A 19,983-nucleotide genomic window follows, 5' to 3' on the forward strand; every position below is an offset into this window, starting at 1 on the left:
AGTAAAGATTAATATGAAGTATAAGAAAATAGATATGCGTTCGTACGTAAAAACTGCCTTTTCTTTGGATTAAACCGCATTGATGGAAAAATACTTGAAAATCTTTTTGGAGGATAAAAGTTCACTTCGCAGAAATAAACTTCACAGATATATTTCACAGAAAAATATAAGTTATATTCCTCAAATTAAATTTTCAAGTATTTTTCCCTCAGCGTGCGATTTCTCCTTTCCGCGCACAATAGTCCCAAGAAGTATTTGTAGATATTCCCGTTAAACTTTCATCGCTCTAAATTTACGAGACGCAAAAAGCATTAATTAGTTCATATTTAAAAAGTTATTGCTCTATTTTAGCGGTCGGTACCGTTCATTCGTGCATTACTAACGGTGCGCCTATGTCGATGACGATCGCGACACGCGCGTCTCGTCAGACAGGTTAGAATCGTTCTAAGCCACGTGTTTAGAAGAACCAGGCGAACATAGCGAGGTGGTAGTTAGCCTAAGCTGCGCTCGTGCGCTAGGAACAGCCTTGGAATCCCAAGGCCGTTCTAAACCCACCAGACGGGATTCAGCGACCGGTCGAGCACGACGATTCCCGCGGCGCCTCCTCCCTCTCGTGTTGCTCTTGTTGCGTTGCTGGGTGAACGAGACTCGTTGGAGCGAGTATCTCTGATCTGGTGAATTTGTTCACTGGATATATTTCCCGCAGTGCGCTTACCAGACACCCCGTGTGAAAAGACGAAACAATCCTTCGATTCGAAGGGAGCGCAAAGTTGACCGAAGAATCCAGCCGGCTTATGCGGAGGAAAATCATTTTCTCGCCTCGTTAATTAGCACCAGTCGGCGTGCGAACAAAGGTGCAATTAATCGTTGGATGATTACTACTTCTGACGGGATAATAGCGCGACCGAACGAAGACGACCGAGGGAAATTGTCCGCACGATCGATATATTAATTTGCGTAAAGTCGTACAGTAAAATCACTCTGCTCAGACATACTTATATGATAAATATACGAAATGACCGAATACTTTGACACAATAGTCAAACAATTTAGTAGATGTTACCAAATTATTCGATATTATTTACCAAACCGTTTATTTGACTCAAATATATGAAGAATTTCTTTCACAAATTATTTTGCAATTACAGTCGGTAACTGCTACCATACTCTTGATAGAGATTATCAAATGTTATACAGAAGCACTCAACCTTACATGTTAACTATTACAAGACCTTTCTTTAATGCACGTTGATTCGTTGCGTATTTATTATTCGCATTAACGATTTTTTGTTAATTATCTTTTATTTATTTATTTTTTTACTAGACAGCGAACATCATGTTATCGTGAAGCGCTCGCTCACTATATTTTGCCGTTTCTGTTTGTTGACTATGCGATTCCCGTGGCGAGCACGTTCGCCTGACGCACTGTGTGCGACCGGACGAGCGACAACGAGCTTCCCCGGAACGCACGTGCACGTGCGGTGCGTTTACATTCGCCGTCGTATACGAGACGTCGCTGCCATCGTCTGGGAATCATCGATGTTTCCCATACCCAGCGTTCTCCGTTCCCACCGTAAAGCCGATGTGAAACCAGGCGGTTCCCAAAGCGCATCCGTGAGAGACTTGTTCCAAATTCGGCTCATTCGATGTCCGTTCGAGACGATTAAGTTCAGCCTCGACCACGTCATCCTGTCTCTCTGAGAGAAAATGGGGAGGGAGAGGGAGAGAGAGTGAGAGAGAAGACGACGAAAATTTACGCGCTGAATGCCGCTGCGCGGATAGATAAGCGGGCGAAGATTAGGGACTTTAGCATTCTTATCTCCTGATCCACTTTAGACGGATACGCCACTTGTCTAAGCTTAACTTGACAGCTTAACCTACTTTCGGAATCGGCACCTCCAAGTGTACCATGCTTCCCTGTCGGTTTACTTATTAATTTGGATTATGTCGCGAAGGAGCTAATTGTCCTAAAGTTCGCACTCTCGTATCTGAACTTATGATACGCGTCGAACTGGAGTTTGCTCTCATAACTGCTTCACAGGACGCATTCCACCGTTTCGCACGATAGCATCATAATTGTAAATCTGAAAATTGCGATTCTGAGAATTACAGGATTCAAAAGATCTGTAGGTTTGAGTGGCTGTACGCCTGCAAATATTCGCGAATTCATAGGTTTACACAAAAAAATAGGTCTCTACTTATTTCTATTCATTTTTATTTATTTATTTGTTTATTGGTTTATATATTTTTTATTCGTCAGTCGGTTTTATCCGCTTTTATTTTCGCCTCCGCCCTCCGGCTTGAATTCTTCTCAATATGTAACTAAGGGGACTTGCTTCTCGCGCTGAAAAATTATTGCTAAACTGCTAAATTCGTATGTGCAATAAATGATGTAAAACTTTGCGTGTCTCTCCTTTTTCCTCTTTAACTCTCCGTGAATTTTTGTGCGAATTATTTGGGTCATCTGTAAAAGGTGCCTTAACAAGAAAATTCGAAATAGACTTGGTGGTTTCGATCCCCGGCTGGAGATGCTGCGAAGATGCCGGACCCGTGGCGTCTCGATTTGGCCCGACCGCTATTCGACCGGTGCCAGCCGGGTACGCGGCCACACCCGACGCGCTCATGCTCTCCTAGTAAAGTGATACAGTTTATTGGACTTCTTCAGATCAGAATACGGCGTCAATGACATCCTTATCTCGATATGTGGAGGCGCCCCGGCGGCCGGCTAATTCGGGACACGCATGTGTCACATTCGCGTCGTGTTTTCCGCACGCGATTCCGCTCCCTTCCGCCTCCCACACTCCCGGGAGAACTCTCAAGGCGACAGTATACCAGCTGCATTTTTATGCCGCGCTGGTGGGCTGACTATGTCCGATCAGCAAGTGTCAAGTGTTTACGCGCGCGTCGCTCCCATTGTCAGGGAGAAGGCAGAGAGGAAGCCAGATTGCGAACGTGCATACGACATTGTATATAACGTGGTCCGTTACACTAGTTTCTCTTCTGAATGCTGTCGCGGGATTTACTGGCGCATTTCACAGCTGCTGCAATGTGCTGGCAAAGGTGTCCGCGTGTCCGTACATTTTCCGCTTTTCCGAGATAGAGTAGAACGCCCAATTATCGACATCCCCCTTGCGACTAGAGAAAAAAAGGAACACGGTTTTTCTTGTGACCAGAGCATTGTAGTGCAGCCTCCCTTGCCTGCGCTGTGTGACTTCAAAAACTATGAACAATCGGCGCTTGGTCGCAAGAGAAGGCAGTTTTCTCGAGTTTCAATGATTACAAGGGATCAGTAATCGAGTGTCGATAATTGGGTGTTTTATCCCTAGTCATTAAATCTTGGTGCAAATGTATTAGTTCGCATTTTCGGGACCATTATCTGTCCTAACACATCAGTGACTGTTTTATTCATGGCATGCTTCTTTTATTAAATAAAATCACTCGATTGATATAATTTTTTTATCTTCTCATCATATATAATTTCCAGTTATTTCTATGTCCTGAATGCAAATAATTTTAACACTAATCTGAAACTTGTGCAAAAAAAAGATCGATGCTTTCATTGGAAACGTTTGTGAAATAATTATAGGTTACGGATTTCATCCCTTACGTTAAGCGTCACGCAAAGAGGTGCGTGACTATTTTAATCAATCTGTTATAAAGACTGCGTATTAAAACTGCGAAGTAAGACTGCGAATTTCAACTGTCTTCGACTTTTTCCAGTTGTCATAGCGAAATAAAGAAAACAAGGAGAAAACGCCAAAAAGAATTAGGGAGCTTATTACGGTTCTGTGTGAGAAGTGAAAATGTGAAAAGCAAGTGAATTCACTAGATGTTGACTAATGAAATTATAAATATTCGCTCACTTTTCGTATTTTCACTTCTCACATAGAACTGTAATAGGTCCCCAGCATCGAATGCTAAAACTATTATTATGTGCAATTGTAAATATAACATTAAGATAAAATGTCTAGAAAAAGAGAATGACCCAGAATAGCCGCACGTGCGAGCACACGTGGCCACATAAATAATTCGTCGCATGTCTAGCTGCGACTCTCTGGCACGGGCAGACGCTGCCTAAAACGATCGGCCGCCCTTCTATTTCCTCATGTCAGCCTGGTAGAGAGCTGCTAGCTACGTCCGTTTTTTCTCGGGCGAGCCGAAAATTATTGATCCGGCGTGATGGCGGCGCGTCATTAGGGGAGGGCCACGAAGCGAGGAGACGAGCCGACTTCGTGCCACGTGTTGCTTCCCTAGTACGAGGTGATATTTAACTCGCCCATGGCGGATCGTACGGGTGCACGCCCGTACTTACGCACGCACGCACGCACGCACGCACGGACGGTTACATCGATCATGATCGCCTAGTACAACAATGGTCGCATTATCGATCCACGTCGATCGTGATCGACGATCGTGGACGATGACGATTCTCCCCCTTCGACAGCGGACACTCGCTCGCATTTCGCGAGCTTCATTCGCCGCAGGAGGACCAGACAGAAGGAGAAAAGCATTCGCGACGCGTGTTTACGCGCGCGATCTCGCGATCGCAATGCAGAGATCCCGGTAAAAAAGTGCGTCTAGACCTCCACGCGTCGAAGGTTCTAATCCGATCGTTTGTCGCGTCGCGTGACAAAGGGCGACTCCAGACCCTAAACCCTTTCGCGTGTCTCATGCTCGCCTGCTACGAAAACCAACCAAATTTAGACCTCGCGCAAGGAAAGGGCTCACAGCCACATGCGCCAAAGTACACTCTCACGGCACTATCGTGGGCACCGACGGCCCTCTGTGAAGTCGACTCGAGAGGCGTACGAGTATGTACGTGTGCGTGTCTGCCGACAGGTCACCAGCTGGCGGTGTTCAACAGCCAGTCCACCATACAGGTGGGCGGCCGATGGAATCGCAGCAGGAACAAAATCGAACGGCCATTCCTGGGCGTGATAGCCGGCCTGGTGGTCAACGGCGTCAGGATCCTGGAGCTGGCGGCGGGCAAAGACGCCAAAATCATGACCAGAGGGGACGTCCAGCTCCTGCCGGCCGGAAGTCTGCTGGATCGCGCCGCACCGTTGCAAAGGATGCAACAGGTAAGTCCGTCGCTTGTCGAATAGGCGCCGTGATGACAACACAGCCCGTGGGACAATGACCTCGTTTTGTTGCATAAAATTTTCAAGTTTTCGAATCGATAAATACGATGTGATAAACACGATCCAATCTTCATCACAGGAGTTAAATCGCTGTTGGGCCATGTTCCAAAACGGTGTTATCTCCTCTGAAAACATAAGCCGACTTTGATACTGCCAAATCAGGGCAGTTGTTTCGTAAACTTTTATAATTTGATGTTAGAATTTTTCAGTTGTAGTTTTGCAAGTTTACAAAATTTTGTACTTCAGAAGTGTAATTATATATAAAATGTAACAGAGGGATAACATCATAGTTCTATAGTATTCTTCATTAAAAATGATAAACAACAGAAATTGCTTAAGAATACATATATATTAAACATGGGGTAGCAGAGGAGAGTCTCCTACTGTTTATTTTAAAAATTATAACAGTAACAGGCTTAGTAACTGTTATATACTTGTTACGTAACTATTATTACGTTAAAATTCTACATTGAGATTCAATGATGTACCTGCAGCTTGTGTAACGCTATTGCTGTAAAAACGACTGTATCAATACTACAGAGGATACTGGTGAATACTGATTATATAGAGTAAATATTAAATAGCAATTAGCAGCTTATATATGGATGCGCCAAAATTGAATTATTACTCTTCGAATTGGTTGTTTTTAGCACTTTGACGATGATCGCATATTGCCTAGTTTAATTAACTTGCATTGCGCACGTGCTTTTCAGACACCCGCGTCCGGTTTCCCCGGCGTCATGGACGACCTCATATTCTCCGGCGCCGGGAGCGGCTGCGCCGGTGACGATGAGGACGAGGAGTGCACGCCGATCTACGAGTCTGGCTCCGGTAAGTGTAAGTAACAATTTTCGGGCGTAAGTAATCCGTTCTGCACGTTTTTCTGCCGCGAGGGCATTCTTTGTCTCTTAATGTGCGCGTGCCATTGCGACGTTTCAACGTAGACGTTGACGATGAGAACCGGTCGTAATCCGCTGTAGATTCTCAGATTCCGCGTGCACGAACACCAGAGATCGGCGTTTCTCTCGCGACTTCACCGATGGATTTTGAAGATCCGATCCAGAAGGATACACTGATCTCTTTGACCCACGAATACCCACGTTCACGTAATTTCTTCATTTCTTTATGTTCATTTTCATGTTTCTCAAAGGGAAATATTCATTTTCTTACACGATACTAAAGAAAATAAACACTAAATTGTAGATCAAGTTCTTCATTCTTCTATTTTTCTACACACAATTTATTTATTTTTCCACGTCCATTCATTTTTTACGTCTCTTAAGAGGAAGTTTAGTTTCTTATATGGCTCTAAAAAAAATTAACTGGAAGTCGTAGAAGTTATCAATCTCCAGTTTTCTTCGTTTCTTTCCACACACTTTATTTCTTCACATTCTCTCCGCTCATTTCTACATTTCATAGAAGGAGAAATTCAGTTTCTTATATGGCTCTAAGCAAAATAATTGAATTAGTGAATAATTGAATTAGTGAATAATTGAATTAGTGAATAATTGAATAGTTGAAAATTTCAAATCAAGTTATTAATTTTCCGTTTCTTTATTTCTCTACAATTTCTTCATTTCTTCATGTTCATTTCCACGTTTCCTAGAAGAGAAAAGTTCAGTTTCTCATATGACTTTGAATGAATGAAAATGAAACTGAAAATCTCAGATCAAGTTATCAGTTTTCAGTTTCGCCATTTCTCCTTTCCTCTTTTATTTTCAACTCACGATAAACGTCGTGCTTTTGCAACCTCCGATTTGCACGCACCTTTCATTTTCACTTCCCATCTTTGCTCTCTATTTTCCTGAGATCTCTCTCTCTTTCTTTTTCTCTCTCTTGCAAAATTACTCTCAAGCTTTTACTCGCCTATAAGGACGTTACTCGACTTTGCGCACGCATTACATCATACGGGAAAGGGCGTCGTGCGCTCGCTCGCACGCACTCACTCACTCACTCACTCACTCACTCACTCACTCACTCACTCACTCACTCACTCACTCACTCACTTGCGCACTCATGCACGTCACACGCACGCAAGCACGCACGTACCCGCACACATACGCATACACACAAGATCGCATGGCATGCCACCTTTTCGTCTTCATGCTCGCCCGGTTCGATTCGGCTTCAATTCATTTACATATTTAGAATCGCCCTGCCGTTCCGGCTGGAGATAAGCCCCGTCGTCTCAGCCCCTCCTTTCTCCTTCCGGCGAACCTCCTATGGCAAGCTGAGGCCCCGCTCCAAAATCTTCTCCGACTGACTAAAAACTGAATTAATATCGTCACCTTAATGAGAGTCGATGACCGAGGATGACGCTCAGATTCGATCGCTTCTTACTGCTTGGCGCGATACCTCGCGGCTGATCGGCGGAATGCTTCGCAACTTGATTATTCCTCAATTCCTCAGCTATTATTATTCGTCGGAGCAGCTTATCGAACGCCACAAGTAACAATTGCTGCCAGTGCCAGCACTATTTTTCATTTTTCAAACGATCGTCCAAACGAACTCCTGTCACGCTCACTTCGTCTATATAAAACCCAAAAGCAGCGTACAGTCTGAGGCAGTCCGAGGCAAATTTTTTCAACTTGTCAGAACACACTCAAATTGATGTATTTTTTCCTCGGGACAATTTACCGAACGCCACGGCGACAATCGCTGCCAATGCTAGAGCTGTTTTTCATCTCCCAAGCGATTTTCTTGATCGCCCAAGTATATTTTCACGCTTGTCTTTTGCGACTTATATAAAACCTTAGAAATTATATCAGCAGTTCGAAAGGAATTTTTCCATTGATCCGAGTACGTTACATACACGAATCTGATGCATTTAAGAATTTACTCTCTCGTTCCAAAGTAGAGACTAATCAGATTGAAGCACAAACCGTTTCTTATCGGAGGAATAATAGAGTGCACGTATTGGAAGAAAAAAGGGAATAAAGTAACACCAAAGATAAAACGTCACGGGTAACGTGTCAGATAAGAGAGCGTGTTATTCGTGAGTCGAAAACACAATTTGATCCGATCGATTTTGCGCTTTGTCCGCCGGCGATATAGTAACCGAATCACCGGATTACTGCATTGCACTCTATACAAACACTCACTCACATACACACTCCGTGTGTGACCTCATATTTGTCACGATTCTCTTGATAATTACGTCGCTTCTATTTCCAGACGACATCATCACGCCTGTGTACGTGGCGCCCACGCGATTGCCGACGACGGTGAAGCCGAAATCGCGCAAGGAGAATATCCAGGAGCGTCCTTCCTGCGACGACGAGGAGGACTGTGAGGAGGGCTCCGGCGATCCCGGCACGACGGAGGAGATCTTCGTCACGTCGGCCACCGGTCGGTGTCTTGGAATACCGATTCTATCTCGTCTTTGCTATTTTTCTGATCAAACCACAGACAACTTATGAGTCCACACGAGTAGTCTCCATTTTTTACCTGTAGTAGACCTGGACAGCACAAAATCTCCAGAGAATGTTCTGGGACGTTCTTAGAATGTATGAATGTCCTTACAACATCCTTAGAACGTTCTTTGAAGATTTGTGCTGTATGGGGAGGGAAAGTAGCGACATATCTTGATCTCGATAAATTTCAAAACCCGGTGGTATCCGTCGGGAGAAGTTGTACCTTAGAGATTCTCGAAACATCAATTCTCAATTGGATATTGAGTGCCTTTTGAGATTCGTCGAGATAGATGTTGCGGACCTTTCTTCAATTAATTGTACAAATACTGACATCATAGCTTCAACATATGAAGTTACAACTCTTCCAGAAAGTGAGTCTATTTTTTATGGGAAGCTCTAAAATGGCAGAACTTTATGCGATTATGTATATCACTTATTGAATGGTGTACTTCATGTGTGTATTATTCATTATCATGCTGGTCTGCGTGTACTGAAGGCAATTGATGAAGAAATGAGCTCTCTGTGAAATTTGCTGTGAATCTCTCTGAGATCTACGCGAATATTTTCACGATTCACGCGCGAAATAATTAACACTGACACACGAAAATAATGTAATGTTTAAAATAATATTCGGGAAAATGTTATTCGTGAATAACAAATATGAGTGAAGACGATTTTGAAAACATTACTAAAAAAACTTAATACTAACTGAAAGCCTTTAATTATGGAGATGTATTTTGTACGGATCGAGGTCGAACGTCACGCAGATTTGCAAAAATTTAACGTTACCATCTCGCGAAACGGGTTGTCCGTTTCTGAATTAGCTCGCGTATCGAAACTCGTCTACTTTGCTGAACAAATTAAAGAGAAGTGGGCCGCTTAATCCAAACAGTGTATAAATGATTGAAGACAATGAGACCGATTGGCTCGTTACGAATGAGCCGATCGATCCCGGCGCTATCGTTCTGCTTTAAATATGAAGACCCCCCTCCGTTACGGAAATACTCACAACGTGGGCGTCCACGACAACGACGACGCCGCCACCGACGACGACTTTCTGTGACGCGCGCACCGCCAATCGTCGGCTAAGTCGCCGTCGTGAAAATAGCACCACCTTGTCGCCGGGGGCGAGATTCTCGCCAGTAGCGATTCTCACCCTGTCGCGGCATCAAGCGGCGGGCTAGCGTTTCTAATTTCGGACGAAAGCGCGCGCGAGTTTCGGAAATTGACGCCTCCTGGAGATAACACGAGTGCCGCCAACGTTGATTTCTTTGTTGTTCTACGTACGATATTTTTACGCGTATACAGGGTGTTCCGCGTAAAACGTGCCAAAATAAAAATATAAATACAACAGATAAAACTGAACAAAAATTGTAGAGATCATTTTTCAAACAACCACGTAAAATTTCGAGATATTAATAAAAATAGTTGGACAAATTAGAGCGCGGCGACGCGGGCAGGATATACGGCTCGCCGCGGCCGGCGAAAAAATGGATAATTGCTCGCGGGCCTATCTTATAGGCCAAAAAAGTTATAGGGCTGTTTGGCATACGAAAATGGGTAGCTCCGTGTGTGCGTACGTGTACGTGTGCGCTCGTCCATTTTCTTCACCAGCGAGCCGTATGTCCCGCTTGTCGCGTCGCGCGCTCTAATTTGTCCAACTGTTTTTATTAATATCTCGAAATTTTACGTGGTTGTTTGAAAAATGACCTCTACAATTTTTGTTCACTTTTATCTGTTCTACTTATATTTTTCTTTTGGCACGTCTTACGCGGGACAACCTGTATAGTTGTCCGTATAATTAAAATCTCCAATACAGAATTGTGTTCGTTGATGCGCGATTTTTTTTCAAAATTCCAGCATTTGGAACATTAACATCTTCGACTAATTCCTTCGGGGTGAATTCGTTGATACGCGTCTACTTGCTTTTGCATTTTAATTCTCTTTCTTTTCTGTTTAATATCCGAGTCGAGAAAATAAAAGTATTGCGTTGTTATTTCCCTGCCACCCCGTCGTGAATGTCGTACGGCCCTGGTATCCTCGAAAACGTCCCTGATGCCCTCGAAACGACATCCCTGCTTACGCACGCGTGAATATTGCCGGCCTACGCACGCGTAAATATTGCCGCTTACACACTCAGCGTCCCGCACACCCCCTGCGCTCCCCCGTCCTCCTCCTTCTCCACTTCCTCCTCCTCCACCACCTGCCCGCCCGAACCACCCCGTCTACGAATCGTGCGGCAGAACGAGACGAGACAAACCCTCTCACGCGCTTTTTTCGCTCTTCTGTTGCAGACATCAGCTCGACGTACACGACGTCCCGCGAGTATACGACCAGCCACATCAGCACGCAGACCTCGTCGACGTCGTCGACAACGTTGAGCCGTGACGTCGTCACCGTCTCCGTCCAGTACAATGTGTCAACCACAGATCTCGAGACCAGCCACGGCAGGTGCGTGCGTCTGTCGGCGATGACGTCTGCGAAATTGATCGTGACGCCGTATTGGGCAATTATACGCAATCGCTCACGCACATTGATCCGCCAATTTCGGGGGAAATCGACTAGAGGAATATATTATACACATATATTTTCTATCAGATGCGAGATCTTTTTTTATTATATATCAATATTTCCCTATTACTCTATATTTATATGTCTATATTTCCATATTGCTTATTTTAATATTTATTACGTGTTACTTATGTATTCTATTTTCTTTATCTGTGTTCATACATTGATATGTTTTCCTCTCGCCCGCAATAGCGCGTGCATATTTTATATAAATCCGACAATCGAGCGGAACAACCGGGGCGCGCGAAACAAGAGGCAAGAAAGAGAATCGAGTCTAACCGATCGTTATGCCTTGCAGCAGCGTCGTGACGCACCGATCTACCATCGTGACGACCCCGAGCACCACCACGGAGATGACGGAGCCACCGCCGCCACCACCACCGCCGATGTACCCGCCGATGCCTACTCCGCCCAAGAACAACAACAACAAGCGGATAACATCCGAGGCGGCGGAGAACGCCGCGCTGATAATCGGCATTATAGCGGCCGCGCTGATAGCAATCGTGCTCATCATACTGATAATCCTCAAGTTCAAGAACCGGCCGGAGACCAACTACAAGGTGGACGAGACCAAAACGTTCTGCCAAGACCCGAACGCGGCCCTCTTGGGCGCCACGGGCTCCGGCCAAACGTTCAACGGCGCCCTGAAGAACGGCGCCAACGGCAGCAAGAGCAACAAGAAGCGAGAACTGATAGACATTAAAGAGTGGTACGTGTAAAGAGGTGGAGTCCACACGACACCTGGAGGACCGACTGGCTCTGTCTCCGTGTGCCGTCGCTCTGTGTGTCGAGGATACACGGCTCGGTGCTACTCTCGCATCTCTCGCCGCCTTTCGTCTTTTCCCGTTGGAAAGGTTCCGGGGATCGAGGGACACCGGATGATCCGAAAGGGTGTATCCAATGGCGCGCGGCGGCAGAACTGCGGTTCTCGCGACCGGTAAGCGTGCAGGAAGCGCGGCGGTCGAGCGTTCTCGGAGAAGAGATTCTTCTTCGCGCGCTGAGTGCCGCGTGTCAGGCGAGTCTCCAGGATCCTGATTCAATAGCCGAGGATCCGTCTCGGAGGAAGATGATCGGACGAGAGAGTTCTCAAGCTATTTGCCGCGACGTGCTGGACAATTCTCACGAAGGTGTCCTGCGACATGTGACGAAGTCAGCGTTAAATCGTGAAATAAGTATATAAGCGCGTGCGATGTTCCTCGAAGAGACTCTCTCGACGCCGGTCAAAAGGGCGAAGGTACTCAATGATGATCGCTCACGAGAGGACCGATCAAAGTAGGACTCCTTATCGTGTCCCTTTGCAATGTTCCTGAGAAGGACTCGCAGTGTGGGAGAGGTCAATCCGCACGATCAAGTATCCTTGACAAGATACGTTTTCTAAGGACTCGCCTACAATTCGCAAGATCGTGCGCGCAGAAGAAAGAACGTGTTCGCCTCTCGAGAGAAGGACGACAAGGAAGACGTTGGTCGGAGCTACGTTGCTTTCAATCGGGTAATCTGACAGACTCCTTCTCTGACTCCAAGCATGCGGAGTCAAGGTAGGGTGAATCGCGCTCAGAGAAGTCCCCTCAGGACTGTCTTCTCCGCGAAGAGATCCAATGAAGAGTCGACTGACAGTGATCCAGCGCTGCTCCTCTCGTTCCCTCGACTCGTGCGACTCCTTTCTCGGGATAAGAGGGAAGCGCAGAAAAGCATGGACCGAGCATTGATCTTGTCTCGATCTCTGAAACGACTTTAAGGAACAGAGAGATGAAGCGTGCGCGAGGATCGAATTAGGGAATAATTAATGAAAGAGACACTGAGCGTATGGTATTGAACGCAGCGAGCGATTCGCGCGACATGACACGAGGAATGCGTCTTAGGAATCAACTTGCACCGATGAGATAGGTCGTTTTGTTGTTTTGTGGATTTTACTTCCAACATTCTCGCCGCGAATGATCTCTTAAGTAAGAAATTCGCAATGTGGCGCGCGTGAAGTACCGTATCATCGTATTGTTTATCGCTGTAAGATTTTATGAACGTTACGAGGTTTTCGGGTGAAATCGTTGACGTCTCTGTTTAGGGCAAGTGGTTTGCGTTGATCCATTCGTTAGTTTAACACGCGAACGGCACGAGGCGCGTTGTATCGCGCGAGTTCGTTGGTGTGTCAGGCACGATGTTAAGTTTCACAAAGCTGAGTTTCATACAACGTTCTGCACATTCGTCGTCGCTGCGGCACGACGCTTCGCCTAAAACGAAGCGCTGTTTAACGCGCGATTTACCACCGATCGACTCGATGTAGATATTAGCGGATTAGACGGTAAGAGGAAGAAAGCCGTGGAACACATGAACGAATCCCGTCGCAGTCGACGATGCAATTTCAAGCCGAGTATTGTTTCGATGCGAGCGCAGTACCTCCTGATAGCGAGAATCCGAGTCACGTTTCATTCGCGACGCGCGTAAGACCTCGTAAGAACGAGATGTTGGAAGTGAAACGTAAGTTAGAGGAACGAAAGTGTCGCGATCGGGCGATCCTACTCTATCCTATTAACACATTTATTGTTGTATAGAAGGCAAGAGCAAGAAAAAAAATAATATATATGTATATGATACACACCCGCGACACAGACACACTTATCGATTATGTTATGCGTGTAAATTGTTTGACGGATTAAATAGATTTTATTATACATATAAAGTCTGTTTTGTGTGAGCGAAGGATACGTGACACGCGTATAAGCAACGTCCGTGCGGAACACTCGAGCGCGAAGTATACTCAGCGAGGAGCATCGCGGGGCCTACGAGTCTCTCTCGCTCACTCTCTCTCCCTCTCTCTCTCTCCCTTTCAAAAGTAAATTCTTCGTGTATGTCTTTGAAAAATTATCAAATTGCCAGGATATCGCGACGTTTGATTCCATTGAACTTCAAGGTAACAGCAGTTCGCTCGATATTCCTCGATACTCTCGACGCGTCCATGCGCTCGAGTGTCCCGCGCGAGATTGTACGTAAGTGACTCTTATACATATGGAAAGTAATCTGTAAGTAATCCGGGAGAGTGGAGGAAAGAAAAGAGCGGAGGTACACTTAAGGAATAGGTGATTCACAGCATATACGCGAATATGCTTACACATAAATACAGGGTGTGAATGCAGTATTGTCAGAACGAGTTGGGTGACAAGCTCGGCGGTCGTATAATAATGAACGCCGGGCGCTTAACCGCACGGCGAGTACACCAAGTCGTTTCTACCAAGTTGCATTGTCTCCTCCTGATTGAGATCCAGAACGGCCCGGATCCACGTCCCGACGAGTCTGCGTATACTTTCACACGTTGTTATTTCGTTTAATATTACTATTAACGTGATTAATCGTTGACGCAGCCGGCGACAACAGATTTCTTTCCCAAGGCCAAAGAGATTGCGTCAAAATTTCGTACAAAGATAATTGAATTTTCATCAATATTGAATTATATAAATGTTAAATTATATATAAGTTAAATTACTAATATAGAACTATATATATATATATATATATATATATATATATATATATATATATATGATATTAACAAATTAAATTACTAGTAGTTTCTCTTTGAATTATTACTCTTTTTAAATTTTTATATTATATTATTATATTATAGTATATTATATATTATTAAAAAAGACTAATCGTTTCAAGTTATAAGGGAAAAGAGAGAAACGATTGATTGTTCGTTGCGTTGATTGGTGCGGCCGATAATTAACACGGTTAATAGTAATAACGAGCCGCGCGACGAGGAGGCGAGACTCGTTGCAGAAAAAGAAGCAATAAATAACGAAGGGAGGCTTAGCGTTTAAGCTGATCTGTCTGTGTAAAGCGCGGCGATGCGTTCGGTTGAGTCCTGAAGTGTCGGTTCCGTGCGACTCTCGAGCGGACTCGCGTGAACAATTCGTCACGTCGGGCCTGCTCTTCCCAGTTTGCAATTTTTACGCGCGCTTCCGTTCATCTTTCAGGCCCCCGGCAACGAGCGTGAGAAAGAGCGGCCGGGAAGAGGACAGACCCAAAGTGGACGAACGAGAAAAGGGAGAGAGTGTATGCAAGTTGTCGTTCAAACGCACGTCCACGCCAGGGATGAGTAAAATACCGCGGAGGGCTGCGAGAACATAGTCCTGAAATATTCGTTAATTTACGAGCGAGCGGACAAGCAAGTTCGTCAATTTCCGCGCGATGGTGGGAACGTTTAACAATACATATCCGAGGCACGATTGATTGACGGCGGATCAAACGAGAAGAAGACGAAAAGGACGCGCCGTAATTGAAGTAATAATCGTAAATTTCCTACGAAAGGTTGTAAAACTCTTTGATTAAAGTCGAAACGCAAAGGTAAGGGACGGAACAAAATCTCAATTCGTGCAACTGAATAGGAACCAGATGAAAATTCAGCAACATGAAATCATAGGTATGTTTATTGTGGCTGAACCAGCGTATACTTTCGGAACTTAAAAAGAAACAGGTGTATAGCTGTGACTTGGTGTAAAGAAGAGAAAAAGAAAGAACTAATACAGACTAAAGTGTAGCTAATTCAGCTACAAAGAACAGACCACATGCCTCTGTTACTGCAACCAAGAACGTTTGTCTGAACGTTCAGTCGTGTTACAACTTGGTTGCAATAACTGAAAGTTGATTGAATTAGAAACATCCTACAGGAATCTCTCTATCCCTACAACCGAATCAGACAACAAAAACCTCTAAAAAACGTCTTACTCTCTTTGGGTATCTCTCAGACGTCTTTAAGATATCTTTTAGAAGTTTGTACTGTTTAAGGAGTTTTTCATCTGGTTTTTCGTCCCTATACTTATCAGGCAACGGAGAATTCGGTTATACTAGCATAATTGTTTTTTCCGTGTACTGTGTACACGCAAGTACAAACCGATTTGTTATTGATAATAAATTGGAATGCACCTGCGCGAACAGTAAATTTTTAATAAATGCAAACTATACCTGCAATTGGCTCTTATCGTCCTTTACCTTTGTGTCTTCCACCGTAAGTTTCCAAACAGCAAAAATCGCCAATACGAGTAATTATTAGCAATTACTAGATGGCAAATTAAGAATCTCTCTCCGGTGGTGACCCCGCGTTTCCTTTGTACACCAGAGGAGGCTTCCGCCGGTCTTGTACGGCAGTTTGACATTTTTCACTTGAAAACGATTCAGCATAGTCGCGCGAGTTAGACCGATAGATGCGTCTTGGAACGACGGGGACGGCGAATAATAGCAGGCTTCCCCTGACATTATTAGCAAGTGACTGCAGCGAGTACTTTGCCCATCGCTGGTCGAGACTGACTCTCGGCGATCAATCGAAGGCGAGGAAAAAACGTCCGATTGTTATAAACTGCTCTCGAATATTTTGTAAACGCCGCGAACCTCCTTCTCTTCTGTAGTTGCACTTCCTCTTCTACGTGTGGAATCTCTCTCTCTCTCTTCTTTATCACGATCGCTACACTATTTCATGAAATCTCGGGATCGGTTGCTAGTATCGATAGTTTTCCTCTATCTGCCTCTCTCTTCCTCTATCTCTCTCTCCCTTTCTGTCTATCTCTAGCTCTCTGTCTATTCTATCTCTCTGACAGAAAAAGGAATCTCTATCCATCAATCTATCTATATAGTGCATTCGTCGCTTCTCTCTTCCTGCCAGACACGTTGTGGGTAAACGAAGATTTTATTAACGAGTCGCAAGTCGATACGTATCTCGAAGCAACAATCCTCAGGGAAGCGCAGGTAACGCGATCGATCGGGAAGAAACAGGGGTTTCCGTAAATCGATCGATTACCCGCTCATTATTAGCACTGACCGGTTGATCTTGCGATCTTTCACCAGTTAAAAAAAAATTCGAGAAGCTCGATCCTCTTTAAGTCTTCAATCACGGTCTCGTTCCGTTCCATTCGGTCTGGAAGATGAGAAATTCCTCCGTCGCTCGAATTTCGCGATTGGAACAAGCTTCTTTGTTTCTCTCTCTTTCTTTTTTTCTCTCTTTCTTTCTGTTTTTGTCTGACGGGTTCTCACATATTTCCGATCTCGACGAGATCGAATCCTCCTCTCTAACGATGTATCGATAAACAAACGCTAGCGAGACACGGCTACGTACTACACAAATCCCGCGAGTCGACAGGTCGGATGAAGCTTCCTTAATCCTTAATATCTTGCACAACAGCTTGGACCTTATCATTGAGGTGATAAGTAAAGAAAGAAAAAAAAAATACAAGAAAAAAAGTGCCGCGGTCTATTTTTTGCGCGGATCGCTTTTACGCTTAACGAGGCACGATAAATCTTAAACTCCTCTCGTCTTCGCCGGACTTGCAATTGTTCACTTCCTCTTCTCCACTACCCCGAAACCTCCTACACTCCCCCCTCCCCATGAGTCTCGAAATTATTTGTAGACTATGGATAAATAAATCGGTGTGTGGATTTTTGTATGCATTTATGTGACTAAACCTTGCGCGCGGGCAGTTTTAACGATATACACGCGACAACAACGATATATTAATGATGTACTAGAAACGTTTCTTCCCTTCCGCGCTTCACGATCGATCGATCACCTTCGGACCGTTGGGATTTTATTTCGTATAAACAGTAAAAAAAACAGCAAAAAAAGAAAACCATAACGATAAAGCGACTTTCGCGATAAAGCGCCGCCATCGTCGTCGTCATAGTCCTCTTTCTTTCTTCTCGGTCCTTTACCAACGGGAGTCGACACCTGCTCTTTATCGACAGGGGAATCCAAACATATTGTTATCACTGCCCTCCGATTCTCTATCTGCATATCCTTCGATGTACCGATGACTAACGTTTATACTAAACTAAATTTAACTTCTATAAAGATATATTTACCGAGCAGTGTTACTCTACTATTAACTCTTACGCATTATGTCGAATTTAAAGGAGAAAAAGAAGTAATAATAAAAGATAAAAAAAAAGAAAGAAGAAGAAGAAACGTATCGCGAATGAGCGCTGCAGCAGTCGGAGTATAAATCGAGGAGTTATATATACCGAGATATCGCCACGACTAACGAATTAACGAACAAACTGATAATAAGCCGGGAGAATAAGCGAGAAACGATAAGTGAACGGGAGTAAAAGAAGAAAGAAGGGAAGAGAAGATAAACGCTCGCTCACAGCTGTATATCTAGAGTCGCTATAGCTAGATGGAATTATATTTTACATTGTACAGTCGCGCGTACGTACGAGTGCACTATGATGACTTAGATAGTAAACCATGTTCGCGTATTGGACGAAGAGAAAAGCGCGAAGGCAGGAGAGACGGGAGAGACGGAGCGGAGAACGCGAACTGAGAGACGCGTGTTACGTGTGTGTAAGAGTGAGAATCCTGCGAAATTCCACACAGGAGCGGACACACTTTCGTTGTCGACTGGCTGCGAATTTCCACGACACGTTGTATGTATGTATGTATAGTAGAGAAGACATATACACGCAGGTGGCTGATCCCCGAAGCGGTGAAGAGAACGTGTCGGCGAGCGGATCGTGTTGCGCAAACTGGCGCTGTGCGTAAATCCTCGTTTAAAAAAAAAAAAAGAAAGAAAGAAAAGATGAACAAATCAATCAAATCAAAAAATCGAATGAAGCGGCGACACTGAAGAGGATCACTTGAAAATTCATTTGTGAGATACAAAGCTTATTACTGCGAAATAAAGTTTATTTTTGTGAAATAGAGTTTATTTCTGTGAAAATAAACTTTGTGTTCCACAAACGAATTTTCCAGTATTTTTTCTCAGTGCACACTGAGACAAGAAATTCTTGAAAATTGAGTTGCGGGATATGAGTTCACAGAAATGAACTTTACACACATCCCGCAAATAAATGTCCAAGTATTTCTTCTCAGTGCACCGTTAAAAATCTCACATAGGAATTGAAATCGACGTAAAAGGGCTGAAAAAGACGAAGGGGGTTTCGCTGTGATTCGGATTTATTCACGATTATGTATTTAGCTCGTGACAGATCGACGCGATGAGAAAGATTCCTTTGTCGTAAATTCCACGAAATTTCGCGAACGATGCGAGATATTTCGCTTGATCTTTTCGGCGACCTCAGCCGGACACTGCGGCGAAGAAACGTGTCGCACAGCGCCAGGATGGACCGTCGCGAGTCAACACGATTCTGCAGGGTCGGAGTTGGCCGTTCTGTTCCACACAGGTTATATGATATATAAATAAATACGGTAAATACGGGGTAGAAACGTATGTGGTGTGTTTAGATTTTTTACACGTCAACAAGGCGGAGGGTCCCGTTTCGTTAACATTCGCCTTCCCTATGCGGCGTACTTTTAAGCTGGGCCTCGATCGAGTTTTCCGTTATCATTTCGCCTGATATATAGTTTACAGTCGGCAGGAACGGATCGGAGCTGAGTGAAACGACTATTTTTTATATTTATCGCGATGTCGTTCGGCGATCGCGAAAGAGAGCGAATAGTGTTTGATCTACGCTACACACCTTAACGTTTAATATAAAATTAGGGCATGACCGCGCGCGCTCGTGGAAGGGAGAAAACACGGAGACGAGGGCGAACTGTGTGAGCTTGCCATATCGGTTATATAAATATTGAAATAGTGTTTTCATCAGCTTCAAGGAAGATACATTTTCACGTTAATCTCTCGCAATGATGAAGAAGAACACGGGAAGAAAAATAAAAGAAAATAAGAGGAGAGGAGAGCAGATACACACGCATATACACACAAGTGATTAAATGTAGTGCGCGCACTGACGCATTACTGATATTCTCCCGAGACATTAGGGACATTGTAAATACATAGGAATAATGCCGTAACTACGAAATTATATGAATAAAGTATTAAAACTGTGCACACGAGGAATTTTCGATTTGTTTATCC

General features: G+C 44.4%; 1 protein-coding gene across 6 annotated transcripts in view; it reads left to right on the forward strand.

Moving 5' to 3' along the window:
* LOC116848068 (neurexin-1) overlaps window positions 1–19,961 on the forward strand; it is a 399,669-nt gene extending 379,708 nt beyond the window's left edge. For 3 of the 6 annotated variants that reach the window (XM_032823816.1, XM_032823820.1, XM_032823821.1), the window contains 5 exons: window positions 4,840–5,081; window positions 5,855–5,978; window positions 8,316–8,489; window positions 10,849–11,005; window positions 11,424–19,961. In XM_032823816.1, the coding sequence (XP_032679707.1) occupies window positions 4,840–5,081; window positions 5,855–5,978; window positions 8,316–8,489; window positions 10,849–11,005; window positions 11,424–11,844 (1,118 nt within the window). In that variant the 3' untranslated portion in view covers window positions 11,845–19,961. The remainder of the gene's footprint in view (window positions 1–4,839; window positions 5,082–5,854; window positions 5,979–8,315; window positions 8,490–10,848; window positions 11,006–11,423) is intronic. The other 3 variants (XM_032823819.1, XM_032823822.1, XM_032823818.1) reach the window with 2 other exon arrangements.
* Window positions 19,962–19,983: the final 22 nt, after the last annotated feature.

Source organism: Odontomachus brunneus, unplaced genomic scaffold, assembly GCF_010583005.1.
Source record: "Odontomachus brunneus isolate Ranch 3 - 2012 unplaced genomic scaffold, Obru_v1 Obru_scaffold_088, whole genome shotgun sequence".
Taxonomy (NCBI): Eukaryota; Metazoa; Arthropoda; class Insecta; order Hymenoptera; family Formicidae; genus Odontomachus; species Odontomachus brunneus.